Genomic DNA, 13,194 nt, shown 5'->3' with positions numbered 1-13,194 from the left:
ATTAGGCAGTTACTACCAGCTGGGAATAGAATTAAAACTGTTAAGTCTTAATCTTAAACTCTAACACCAATACTGAGAGCCAATAAAAAATTAGTTCAAGCTGGGCTTAATGGTGTATACCTGTAATCCCAGCTACTCAGGAGTCTAAAATAGGAGGATCATAAATTCAAGACCAGACTTGGCAACTTAGACTCTCAAAGTACAAAAGCATGGAGAAGTAGCTTAATGGTCGGAGTGTTTTGTGTATGTGTGCTACTGGGGATTGAATCCAGAAGCATTCTACCTCTGAGCTATACCCCAGCCCTTTTTAAATTTGAAACAGGGTTTCACTAGGTTGATGAGAGTCTCACTACCTGTTGAGGCTGTTCTCAAACCTGCAATCCTCTTGTCTTAGCTTCCTAAGTACTGGTATTACAGGCATGCACTGCCACGTCCAGCTTGTGGTAGGAGTCTTGCTAGCATGTATAAGGCCATGGGCTCAATTCCCAGTACCCCTTACACCTACACACACACACACACACACACACACACACACACACACACACACACACAATTTAATATAAAATATCCTGCATTGAGATCTGAGTTCTGGCTTGGCTGATATCCACTGTAATTCATTTAGCATTTCTAAAAAGGTCTACAATATTTAATGAAAATCATGATTTCTGTTTCTTGATTCAATTATCTTCTCCATAAGTCAATGTTTATTTCATACAATAAATACATGAGAAATGCCAATTTGAAGAATAAAAGGCATAGCTTAACAAGTAGTGAAATTTCTAAATTTGAGTTCTAACAAGGACTGTTTCAACTCAACAATATTCACTGAGTGCTTCCTACCAGGCGTGGTGGTGCCCATTTGTAATCCCAGCATTCAGGAGGCTGAGACCGGAGGATCGCAATTCATGGACAGCCTCAGCTACTTAGTGAGGCCCTCCACAACTTAATGAGACCCTGTTTCAAAATAAAGTATAAAAAAATAGGGTAGGGGGTGTAGCTCGGATGCCCCTGGTTCCATCTCCAGACCCACAAAAAAAAGGAAAAAAAAATATATATATATACATACATACACATTGAGTGCTTCCAGTGAGTAGGAAGATATCCTAAGCATAAGAAAGGATGGAGAAGGCTGAAGGAGTAGGAAAAACTTTGCATATGAAAGCACAGAAACTATAAGTATAGCAAGACTGAAAGTGTATATGGTAGAGGGGAGGTTAAAAGCAGTTTTGGTAACCTGAGGTGAGGGAGCATAAATTAGGAGGCAGTACAATGGTCACTAAAATTAAGGCCTCTAGGGTTCAGTGACAGAGAATGTGCCTGGCATATGTAAGGTCCTGAGTTCAATCACAAGCATTAAAAAAAAAAAAAAAAAACTCAAGAGGTCATTTGCCTATATTCAAATTCCAGATTTTCTTCCACATACCAGGTATACAATTCTGAGAAAACTACTTATTCCCTCTACACCTGCTTTCTCTTCTATAATCCAGAGATAAAAATCTTCACCAGAGAACAAGTTAATATAAACACAGCAGTAAGTATGCTGTCAGGCAAAATAAAAATGCAAGTGCTTATAATCATTATTAAGACAATGTGAATGGGATGGAAAAGTGAGAAGGTGTCAAATGTTTAAGAAACAAAATTGACAATTTAGATATAGGGTGGGGGAGAATAAATGTAGACAAGTAGACTATAGTTTCTGGCTTGGATTTTTTTTTTTTTTTTGAGGGGGTACTGGGTATTGAACTCAAGGGCACAATACCTCTGAGCTATACTCCTAGACCATTTTATTTTGAAAGAGTCTTACTAAATTGCTGAGGGTTTTGCTAAATTGATGAGGTTGCCTTCAACCCTGTAAATCTTCTGTCTCAGCCTTATTGATACTACTTGATAAGAAACATAAGAGGTCTGAAGATAGTGTTCATTATTTTTCTTTTTGCTAGATATACTTTATTTGTATTAATCATTTTTAATATATTGATTCTGAAAGACATGCCAGTTGGTGGGTGAATAGAATACATAACTATGAAGTAAAGGAAACAGACTAAAGCTAGAGCTTTAGCATTCAGAGAGACAGACTGTAATTAAAGCTCCAGTTATTGACGAGAGCTCCAAGAGAACAAATATGCAGAGTAATGATAAACAGGTAGTAACTATGGAGCACCAACACTTAAAGGATGGGCAGGGGAAGAGAAGTCTACAAAGAACGCTGATGGCAAGAAGCCAGAGGAGTAAGAGAATGTAGTATGAAATATTTCAAAAGCCAACGGGGGGCAGGGGAGGGATAGTGTCTCAAAGAGGGAGAGCACATCTCTACTAACAGGAAGTTTTCACAGGATTAGCAACAGTTATTCATTCACATAAATATGTCTATCATTGTGCTAGGTTCTCAAGATACAGATGTGAATAAGAAAAGAACCTTTCACACACTGATTTTAGGTTGTGAAGATGTGAATAAATAAGCATCAAATAAAATACACAGAAATTGTGGTAAGGACAGTGATTAGAGACAGACTGACATATAAGGGTAAAAGGCAGAGGCTGGCTCCAGATAGAGAACTCAGAAGGGCATATCTGAGTTGGGAAAATTTAAACTGAGAGGCAGGAAAGGCTTTACCAGGGCTAGAGAATTTAAGAAGGTGGTCTACATGGCTACAGTACAAAGATGGGGGTGGGAAGGAGAGAAAGCAGCTAGACTATGTTTGTAGACCACACTAAAGGCATAGTGAGAGGAGTTTTGATGGCCTATTGAGTGTAATAGGGAAGAGCACTCTTGCAAGCTAGTAGTAATTTAAGTTTGGTTTTCCTCATTTATACTAATCTTAATAATCAGAAATGGGACATTTTGTTACTCTTTGAACCTTTAATAATTACTTATTAAATAATGACAGCGTAAAATTTTCTATTTCATAAGAGCCTATAGCCATTAGCACATTATATGTTGCATTAATGTGCCTAATGGCTTTTGACCTTCCTCCATGTTTCTTTCAAAGATATTACTCATTATATCTGCTTTGTTCTATTACTAAACTGTATTTCTCCAAGATACTCATTTTCAAGCTATGTACATCAGAATTTGAATGTTTTAAAATAAGACTCTACAAAGTGCTATTAGAATGTATATGAGCAGCCAGGTGTAGTGGTGCATGCTTGTAATCCCTGCGCTTGGGAGGCGGAGACAAGAGGATCGCGCAGGTTCGAAGCCAATTGCGCTGGCTTAAGAGACCCTGTTTCCAAATTTAAAAAAATATAAAATAGGTGTGGGAGTGTAGCCTGGAGATAGAAGGGCTTCCAGGAACCCCAGTACCACCAAAAAAAAAAAAAAAAAAAAAACCTGGAAAAATTCATTTTAAAAAAAGAGATTATAGCCAGGCATGGTGGCATACAGTTGTAATCTCACTACCTGGGAAGCTGAGACAGGAGGATCACAACTTCAAGATCAGCCTCAACAACACAGCAAGACTCTGATCAACATAGCAAGACCCTGCATCAAAACAAAAAATTTAAAAAAAAAAAGGTCTGGGGGTATAGCTCAGAGGTAGAATGCCCCTGAGTTCAATCCTCAGTGCCACAAAAAAAAGAGATTATGTTCCATAAATTTCAATGTTCTATTTCTATAATCTATGTGTTTCTATACATATGACAAAAGAAAAGCTAATGCAGAAAATGTTAGCTTCATTTTGAGATGAATTATATGTTTATAATCTTTTTTTATTTCCTTATGTGACAGAGGAAGCTCTTCCATATTCATAAGGATATCAATAATAATATTATCATTTAATTGATACCTGAGCTAAGCATATAATATAAATTATTTTGATCATCCCAATACCTCTCTGAAAAACCTGGTATCAGTCTTCCCATTTTACCAATAAGAAAACAACAGCAGAGGTTAAATGACTGCAGAGCTAGAGTTTAGGTCCAATTCCATATGCTTGAAAACTGCAGCCACAATACCAACATGCTGCAGACCATAATCAGATCAGGTTTATTAGAAACACCTATCAAATATGAGATATTAAGTCATAAAAATAATTTAAAATCATATGAAAGGCTTAATTCAATTTTTAATAAACTATACAACTGAAATAGCCATACACACTACTCTTATATATTACCCCCTTTGGCAGAGTAACTTGATTTTAACTTTTCTTTTGATATTAAAGAAGAGACATAAAAAAAACTATAACAGGTAATCACACTGTATTTAAGGTTCAAAAATTGCTATTCTGAGTCAAAACTGTATTCAATTTGATACTTAGTATACATATTTAGTCCAGTGAACTATCAGTAATTAACTGCCTATTCTCACTAAACATATTTGTCTCTCAAAGTTAAAACCTACAAATGGCCTAATGTTTTCCTAAATCAGAAAAACCTAACCCATGATTAGAACCTCTAAATGTCATTAAACTTGCTCTAAACATAATATAGACTTACCATACTGTGAGTTCTTCCTACTAGGATTTTCCATACAGCTAAAAGTCATCTACCAAAATATTATGTGAAGTCTAAATATTTAACAAAAAAAGTTGCTGCCAGATCATTTTTATTTTCCTTAACAAAATACACACAAGAGCACAAAATTCACTTTTATGTCATCATTATTTTACAAGTATAAATAATACTAAGAATTCAAGTACAGTCAAGTGCAGACACATTTCCTATATGTTAATATGTAAACATAAACTAAATTATATACATCATGTGCCTTTGGCCCAGCTGCAAAATAAAAGACATCAAGAGAAACACTGCACTTGACTGTTCAACTGCATTCTTAATGAGAATTCGTACCAATGCCTATGTAGTTACAGTTGTAAGTTTCCTGTCACTTAATGTAAACACCTAAATAGATTATTTTCTCCCCACTGGCAAATATTTCCAGTGTTAAGATTCTATCCATTTTTAATGATGAAGTACTCAAAAGCTTCTGTTTCATTTCTTAGAACAAACACTACTAGAGAACTTATTCCAAAACCAAAGTTCTTCCTATGTCAAAATAGATTGTTGTTTACAGGTTATATATATAGAAAACAAGAATACTATTTTTTTTACTTTTAGAATGGACAAAAAATATCTAAAAGCTGTCTAAATAGTGTGGGTCTTTGTACATTCAAAAGTATCTTATTTCAATGCTATCACTTGCTTTTAATTTTAATATCCAGTAGAAATAACTGACATACCAAAATTGCAAGGCAATCTGAATTCAAATGGTACCAAGCATATACTTAGGCATTTTTTTTAAGTACCACCAAAAAAAGCAATAACTGACATCAACAGATTACAAACATCCAGATGAAGGCACGTAGAAGTATTTACTACTTTGTCATCAAAGAATCTTCACTTAGTTCAAGATTAGGAATAGAATCAGCTTTGGGAACTGGTAACTTGGCTTCGTTTATTGAGGTTTCCTCATTCTCACTCTCTTCTTGTCTCTCCTCTGATTCCTCTGAGCCAGGTGTTTTTTCAATCTCTTCGTCTGTCTGCTCTGTAGCTGATATTTTGTCATCTGTCTGCTCTGTACTATTATCAAGAACATCTTGTTCTTCTAAAGTTTCTGAAAAGACAAAAATTCAAGACTTCAGGAATACTCCAATGTTAAAACTGCTAAATAAGTCAAAGGTAAAATACACACATGGTTGGGAGGATACTGAGATTAAGAAAAAAGAGAATGACATATCATTACATTTAAAACCTTTTAAAATAGATACTTAACTCTTCATGGAATACTATTTGAGAAAGTATGGCTGAAAAAAAATAAAAGTAATCTGAAAGAAATAAACCCATAATCACATTTTGTGTGTGTGGTACTGGGGATGGAACCCAGGGGCCTTCTAACCTCCAGGCTACATTCCCAGACCTATTTTATATTTTGTTTGGAAATAGGGTCTCACTAAGTTGCTGAGAGCCTCACTAAGTAGCTGAGGCTGGGCTCAAACCTGTGCGATCCTCCTGTCTCAGCCTCCCAAGTACAGGGATTTACAGTGTATGCCACCACACCAGCTATAATCACACTATTTAAGTTTTCATAAAAAAATAACTTTCTAGCTGGGCGTGGTGGCGCACGCTTGTAATCCCAGCATTCGGGAGGCTGAGACCCGAGGATCAAGATTTGCAGACACCCTCAGCTACTTAGTGAGACACTCCGCAACTTAGTGAAACCCTGTTTCAAAATAAAGAATAAAAATTAGGGCAGAGGTTGTAGCTTGGAGGTTGAATGCCCCTGGGTTCTATCCCCAGACCTGCAAAAAAAAAAAAAAAAATAAATAAATAAATAAATGCATTTGTAAGTTAAATGTCCAAAACTCAAAGCCCCAACAGACTCATGTTCTAATAAGACAACAGTCCAACAAATGTATTAATTCTTGGGTGATGCTTCCTGAAGGAACTGTTTCCCCTGTATCCAAGCAACTCTGTGAGTAATGTGTAAATGTATACCTTTGTGTGTGTGCATACTGTGTGTTAGATAGTGCATTCCCATTCCTATGTGTATCTTCATCTCTATTATTATCCTGGAGAGGGCAGGATTCACCTTTTCCAAAGGCATGACAAGTCTCCCTTTCACTCTCTGCAAGACAAGTCTTCAAGTATCTAAACATCAGGGTTAGAATATGCTACATGCCAGGTAGAAAGAGGTGTTTTTTCCTTCCTGTCTCTATAACAAAAGCTATCTTGGTTTCTACCTGAAAATGTACTCCCTTTAAATTCTTTTGTTGAGTTTTATTAAATGTAAATCTCCTAATAATAACTTAATAGTAACAATTTATCAGGTAAACTGCCTGCAATTCTTTAAAAATGTAAAGAACCTGATGGAGGAGATAATGATAGGAGCAGACAAAGTTTGGGCTACTAAGATAAAAATATAGCTTCGACATTTCTTTTTGTTCTTGTAAAAATTAGAAATTAGTGTTCTATGAAAGGAGAGAAGGTTATCACTCCCCTTGACAAGGATGGCAAGAGGCCCTCCAGCCTAACAACATGCATAAAGTTAAGGCATTGCTACTTACTTCGTGGTATCTAACCATGGTTTTTGCGCTACATCTGAATATGTGTAAAAGTATGAATGGTTAATGTGAACACTCATTGTTGGGAGGGAGAGGAGGAGAAGCAGGGGTGGGGGGAGAGGGTACCAAGGCTGAATGTATGCCATTTTCAATATGTTTCACGTAAATTTTTTTTAATTATAAAAAAACAAAAAAAATGTAAAAAAGTAGATTATGTCCCCTGAGCAATCTCCATTTATGTTGCTAATGGTTTTTAAATAAATCTCATCTATACTCTTAAAATCCAAAATAACCCTTTGAAATAAAAATTTGCATGATTTGTCTTAGTTCTTGTGTAACAATACTGAGAAATGTTGCAAAACCTAATCCAGTTTTTTTTTAAGTATAGAGGTAAAATAAAGAATGTCTACTTTTGAAAGCTAAAAAAAAATTAGAAATTAGGTTTCATGCTAGGAGAAAGTCTTTTTGTTTTCATAATAAACAGCAATTATAGTCTTACTAGGAAAAATATAGTTAAACCACATCACCTAAGCAAAAAAAAAAAAAAAAAAAAACATTTTTATATGCTCATAGAAGAATCCTTATACCACTGATTCAAAAAATCTGGAGGGAAGACCAGTCTACTTAGTAAAAAGTTCTAGTTAGATTCTTTATATAGTATAGGCCAAAGTTTGAAAAATAAAAAAAAAAATGGTTTTACAAAGAAATTGATAAATGCACTCATGTTCAAGTCTTAGAAGTTCATAGTTTTACCATAACAGGTGCAGTACAGACAAATTATCTATTTCTCACATGCTCTATGCCAGGACTTCAAAAATATTTTAAAAGTATTATTCTTTTTCTCTCTCTCCTCTCTCCTCTCTCTTTCCCTCTCTCCTCTTACCTCTCTCCTCTCTCCACTACTGGGGATGGAACCCAGGGGCACTCTACCTCTGAGTGACACTCCCAGCCTATTTTTTATTCTTTATTTTGAAACAGGGTCTCATTGAGTTGCAAAGGGCTTCACTAAGTAGTAGCTGAGGCTGTCCACAAACCATGATCCTCCTGTTTCAGCCTTCCAAATACTGGGATTACAAGCATGCACCACTATGCCCGACTAAATAGTATTATTTTCTTAAGCAGATACCCTAGACTCTGATTTACAAAATTAATTACAACTAACTTCCTCTTTTTCATATATAGAATGAAAGCCCCAAATTCCAGAATTAGGAACATCCAACAATGATGCTTTACTATATAAAAAATTTCCTATGATCCCAAAAGGTAGTAGGAAATATTCATAAATCGTATTTGTGACAAATGTCATAAAATACTCTTTGTATGTTAATATGGAACTTAAAATGGCATTGTTGCACCACATATTCTTAACAAAAATCTAAGATAGAAAAGCAGTAAGTCGTTTGAGTTTGGTTATTTGAATGTTTTAGAGTAAAAGGGAAAAGCAGAAAGGGAAAATTAAACTTTATGGACATGTACAAATCATTTCTGCTACACAGGCAAGCAAATTTCTCTATGGAAAATTTAGGGAGTTGCCAACTTTTTATAATTCTACCCTCACAGAATTTACACAAGATAGAATTTTAAGAGTCAGTTTTCCACAACTCCCTGGCCATAGAGCAATACTTATTGAGCAAGAACTTTACAATTTGTCTAGTATGCCTCTGAAAGTCACACAAAAGGAAAAAAGAAAAAGCTCATAATCTATGTTTAGCTGAACATAGGCCTACACAGTTTGTCATATTTTGACAGACTGTCTCAACACTGTACTGAAATAGGAGAGGTGTCAAAGCTCAAGGTTTATTATATTAAATTTTTGATACTATTTTTGGATATAGATACTTGACTAGTCACAGTCAATTTAAAAATTCTGGGTTAATAAAAAAAAGTTAATACAAAGAAAGAATTAAAATACTGAAATTTTTAAATGTCTATAATCCATGAATTCTCTTTTTGTTTTGTTTTACAGTACTGGGGATTGAATCCAGAGGCATTCTACCTTCAAGCTACACCCCCAGCCCTATTTTTTGTCTTTATTTTGAAACAAGACCTCACTGATTTGCAGAGGGCCTCACTAAGTAGCTGAAGCTGTCCACAAACTGTGATCCTCCTGTCTCGGCCTCCCAAATGCTGGGATTACAAGCATGTGCCACCATGCCCAGCTAATTCATGAATTCAAAGAAACACAATGTGCTGCCACAATTAGAAAACATACACAGCTGGGTATGGTGACATATGCCTCCCAGTACTTGGGAAGCTGAGACAGGTGGATGGTAGGTTTCAGGACAGCCTCAGCAATATAGCAAGACCTGTTGCTAAATAAAAAATAAAAAGGACTGGGGGTATAGCTCAGAGGCAGAATGACCCTGAATTCAATTCCCAGTACCACAAAACACAGCAAAACATGATACACAATGCTTCCATTCAATACTGTATATTCAGAAGCCAGAGTAGTGGAGCATGCTTGTAATTCCAGCATTTGGGAGGCTGAGGCCAGAGTATTGCAATTTACAGACAGCCTAAGCTACTTGGCGAGGCCCTTTGCAACTCAGTGAGACCCTGCTTCAGAAATTACCAAAAAAGTTGCCGGGCATGGTGGCGCATGCTTGTAATCCCCGCACTTGGGAGGCGGAGACAGGAGGATCGTGCAGGTTTGAAGCCAGCCTCTCTGGCTTCAGAGACCCTGCTTCCAAAATTTTTAAAAATGGGTCTGGGAGTGTAGCCCAGAGGTAGAAGGGTTTCCAGGAACCTCAGTACCACAAAAGAAAGAAAGAAAGAAAGAAAGAAAGAAAGAAAGAAAGAAAGAAAGAAAGAAAGAAAGAAGGAAGAAAGGAAGGAAGAAAGAAAGAAAGGAAGGAAGAAAGAAAGAGAAAAAAATTACCAATAATAAAAATACTAAAAATTAAGGCTGGAGATATAGTTTGAAGGTACAATGCCCTTGGGTTCCATTCCCAGTACTGTAAAATAAATAAATAAACAAACAAATATTGTATTTCAAAGAATATATAAAAGACTCAATGTAAAATTAACAAAGGATTATCAATTTAATAACTATAACACAGCTTAATAAGATTTTTATATATTAATCCAAATGTATTTATTTCTATGACAGAGCATCATCTGCCTATTTTGTAAAAATGGTCTTTTCTTCTGAAGCCATAGCTTAAAATAGCCTAATAGTATAAAATACATTTCAGAAGATGTTAATATTTGGCCATAAAAGACTAAAAGAGATATCAACCTTTGCATTCACTCTAAACATACCTATATTCTTCCTTATAGGAATATAAGACTAGGAGTTGAAACAGTAACCTGAATGACCTAATTCTATCTCTAAGAAAAAGTTTTAAATCAACTTTGCTACCTATAATGCCAAGAAAACATTATTCCACAATATGATCATAGACAAATCTGAACCATGGAATTTATTTTTCCACACTTGTCTCTCCCACCCTAATAATGAGAGGAGCTTTTCCTACCAAACAGTAACAATTGACAACCAGTTGTTTGAAGAAAGCCTCACTCCCAACTAAACAACTCAAATCCATGAAACTAAGTGTAACTGTATAATGGATGAATACCATTGCCTCACTTCTAAACCACACACATGCAAAAACACCTACGAACTTAATGTTACCTTTAGGTTGTTATCCTAGTTTTTATAAGACTAATTTTGTAAGGAGAGTAGTCTAGCAAAACTTCTTTTATTTTTTCCTTTGCTACCACATCAGTACTCACTATATGTGTAGACTACAAACTTGCCCCAAAACATCATCAAATTAAAATTGACAATTTGTCTATGAACTCTTAGGTTTTAAACAAGGCAGTTTTTACAAGATTTCCCTGCCTTAAGAAAAATAGCTAGCTAGGAATGGTGGTTCATGCTTGTAATCACAGTACTTGGGAGGCTGAGACATGAGGATCGCAGGTTCATGGTCAGCCTCAGCTACTTAGTGAGGCCTTCTGCAACTTAGTGAGATCTTGTTTCAAAATAAAGAGGCCTGGCATGGTGGCGCATGCCTGTAATCCTAGCGCTTGGGAGGCTGAGACAGGAGGATGGAGGCCAGCAAAGACATTCAGCAACTTAGTGAGACCCTTTTAGATAGCCAGGCGTGGTGGCACATGCTTGTAATCCCAGTGCTTGGGAGGCTGAGTCAGGAGGATCACACAGGTTCGAAGCCAGCCTCAGCTACTTAGTGAGGCTCTCAGCAACTTAGTGAGACCCTGTTTCCAAATAAAGTATAAAATAGGTCTGGGAGTATAGCCTGGAGGTAGAAAGCCCCTGGGTTCCATCCCCAGTACAAGAAAGAAAGAAAGAAAGAAAGAAAGAAAGAAAGAAAGAAAGAAAGAAAGAAAGAAAGAAAGAAAGAAAGAAAGAAATTAGGGTTGGGGGTATATCTTGGAGGTAGAATGCTCCTAGATTCAATTCCCAGTACCACAAAAAAAAAAAAAAAGAGGAAAAACAATTGGCTAAGATATTTTTTTTAAAAAGGTATGAATTTCATTCCAACTCAACCCAATAACTCAATGGATAAAATTAAATTATAATCACTTATGAGAAAAGAGTAAATTCAACACAAAGAATGTCATTGTCATTGGTGAACAAATAAATTAAACAAGCCAGAAGTATCATTATTAAGCAATGATCTAAAACTGCTAGTTAAGCCAGGTGTGGTGTCTCACACTTGTAATCCCAGTACTTGGGAGGCAGAGACAGGATGATCACAGGTTTGAGGACAGCCTCAGCAAATAGTGAACCTCTCATCAACCTACCATGATCCTGTTTCATAAACAAAAACAAAACAAAAAATATAAGGCTAGGGGTATAGCTTGGAGTTAGAATGACTCTGGATTCAATCTCCAGTACCCCCCCCCAAAAAAATAAATAAATAAAGGTGTTTTATAAAAGAGTCAAAGAGCCAGGTGTGGTGGTGCATGCCTGTGCATACTTGGTAGACTAAGACAAGAGGATCACAGTTTCAAGACCAGTCTCAGCAACTGAGTGAGACCCCGTTTCAAAATAAAAGATAAAATAGGGCTAGGGTATAGCATAGAGGTCAAACAATGCTGAGTTCAATCCCTAGTGTGGCATTGGGGGGGGGGTGGCAAGGAGAGGGACACAATGCAGAAAATTCTCTATATCTAAAACAAAAATATAAACATATAAGAATATTATACTGTAAGTAATTTTACATCTTGAGGGAACTAAACATAAATTCATAGTAAGAGGTATAAATAATATACAAAATTCTCATTATAAAATAGTTCAACTTCCAAGAACATCATAAAAAAACTAAGAACAGAATTTTCTCATTTGAAATAAACTAACAGTATTTTGCATAAAAGATATAAGACAGATACATATCAGATTACCAAGATAAATTTCACGTTATATAAATTTTACTTTGTATTTCTGTATTGATTAGATACAATGAGTTTTATTATTAGTGAGTTATTTCCATTTGAATAAAAGCTATTTTCTACTACAATAATAACATAAAACCTAGACAAATACAATTGAGCAATGAAAACACAATATTAAAATTTTAAAACATGCTAGCCCAAAAAATCACATACTAGTATATTAACTATGTAGAAAAATAGTATTCTAGTGATTAATACAACAAAAATACTATACATCTGTTAATGTCATTTAGCAGAAATTCAAATATTAATGTGCTATCATTTAATCATAAAAGAAACTGAAGATTTTATAAGTAGTTCTTCATTTTTAGCATACCATATCTAGTATGCTTTCAGATAAAAAGATAATCCATATTCCTAATTCCTTGTGTTTCTCTAATTATCAGTTACCAAAACAATTGGATACACAATTTCAGGAAAAAATAAATCTAGTAATTCAAATGAGCAATTAATGAGAGAAACTTCTGGTAGGTGTCTTCAATGAAAACTTTCCAAAATTTTAAATATTGTTCTAAACAGTGGTCCCAAAATTTTAAAGCCTGGTGACTCATCCTAAATGCAAAATCTTCTAATATCAGAATCCAGACAAAACTTAATTTCAAAGTCTTGTGCCATAAATTTAAAAAGAAGTTTGTTTCTTCTACTAATTCTACAGCATGCATATAAATGTTTACTGATATTTGCTGAAACAAAATTCCAGATGAAAAAAAGATACTATTTGGGGTCCATCTATAAATTAAATAACCTAATTTCTGTATTTCCTACCGCTACC

General features: G+C 35.3%; 1 protein-coding gene across 1 annotated transcript in view; it reads right to left on the bottom strand.

Annotated features, from left to right (window-relative positions):
• Positions 1 to 5,315: 5,315 nt before the first annotated feature.
• LNPK (lunapark, ER junction formation factor) overlaps positions 5,316 to 13,194 on the bottom strand; it is a gene marked incomplete at both ends in the record, with an annotated part of 70,123 nt that continues 62,244 nt past the window's right edge. The window contains one exon of the mRNA XM_080690022.1: positions 5,316 to 5,554. Coding sequence (XP_080546148.1) covers positions 5,316 to 5,554 — 239 coding nt within the window. The remainder of the gene's footprint in view (positions 5,555 to 13,194) is intronic.

The sequence above is a fragment of the Muscardinus avellanarius genome (genome assembly GCF_963383645.1).
Source record: "Muscardinus avellanarius genome assembly, chromosome: 2".
In the NCBI taxonomy this organism is placed as follows: Eukaryota; Metazoa; Chordata; class Mammalia; order Rodentia; family Gliridae; genus Muscardinus; species Muscardinus avellanarius.
Note: the sequence above shows the minus strand (reverse complement) of the source record. Positions and strands in the feature narration are given on the sequence as shown.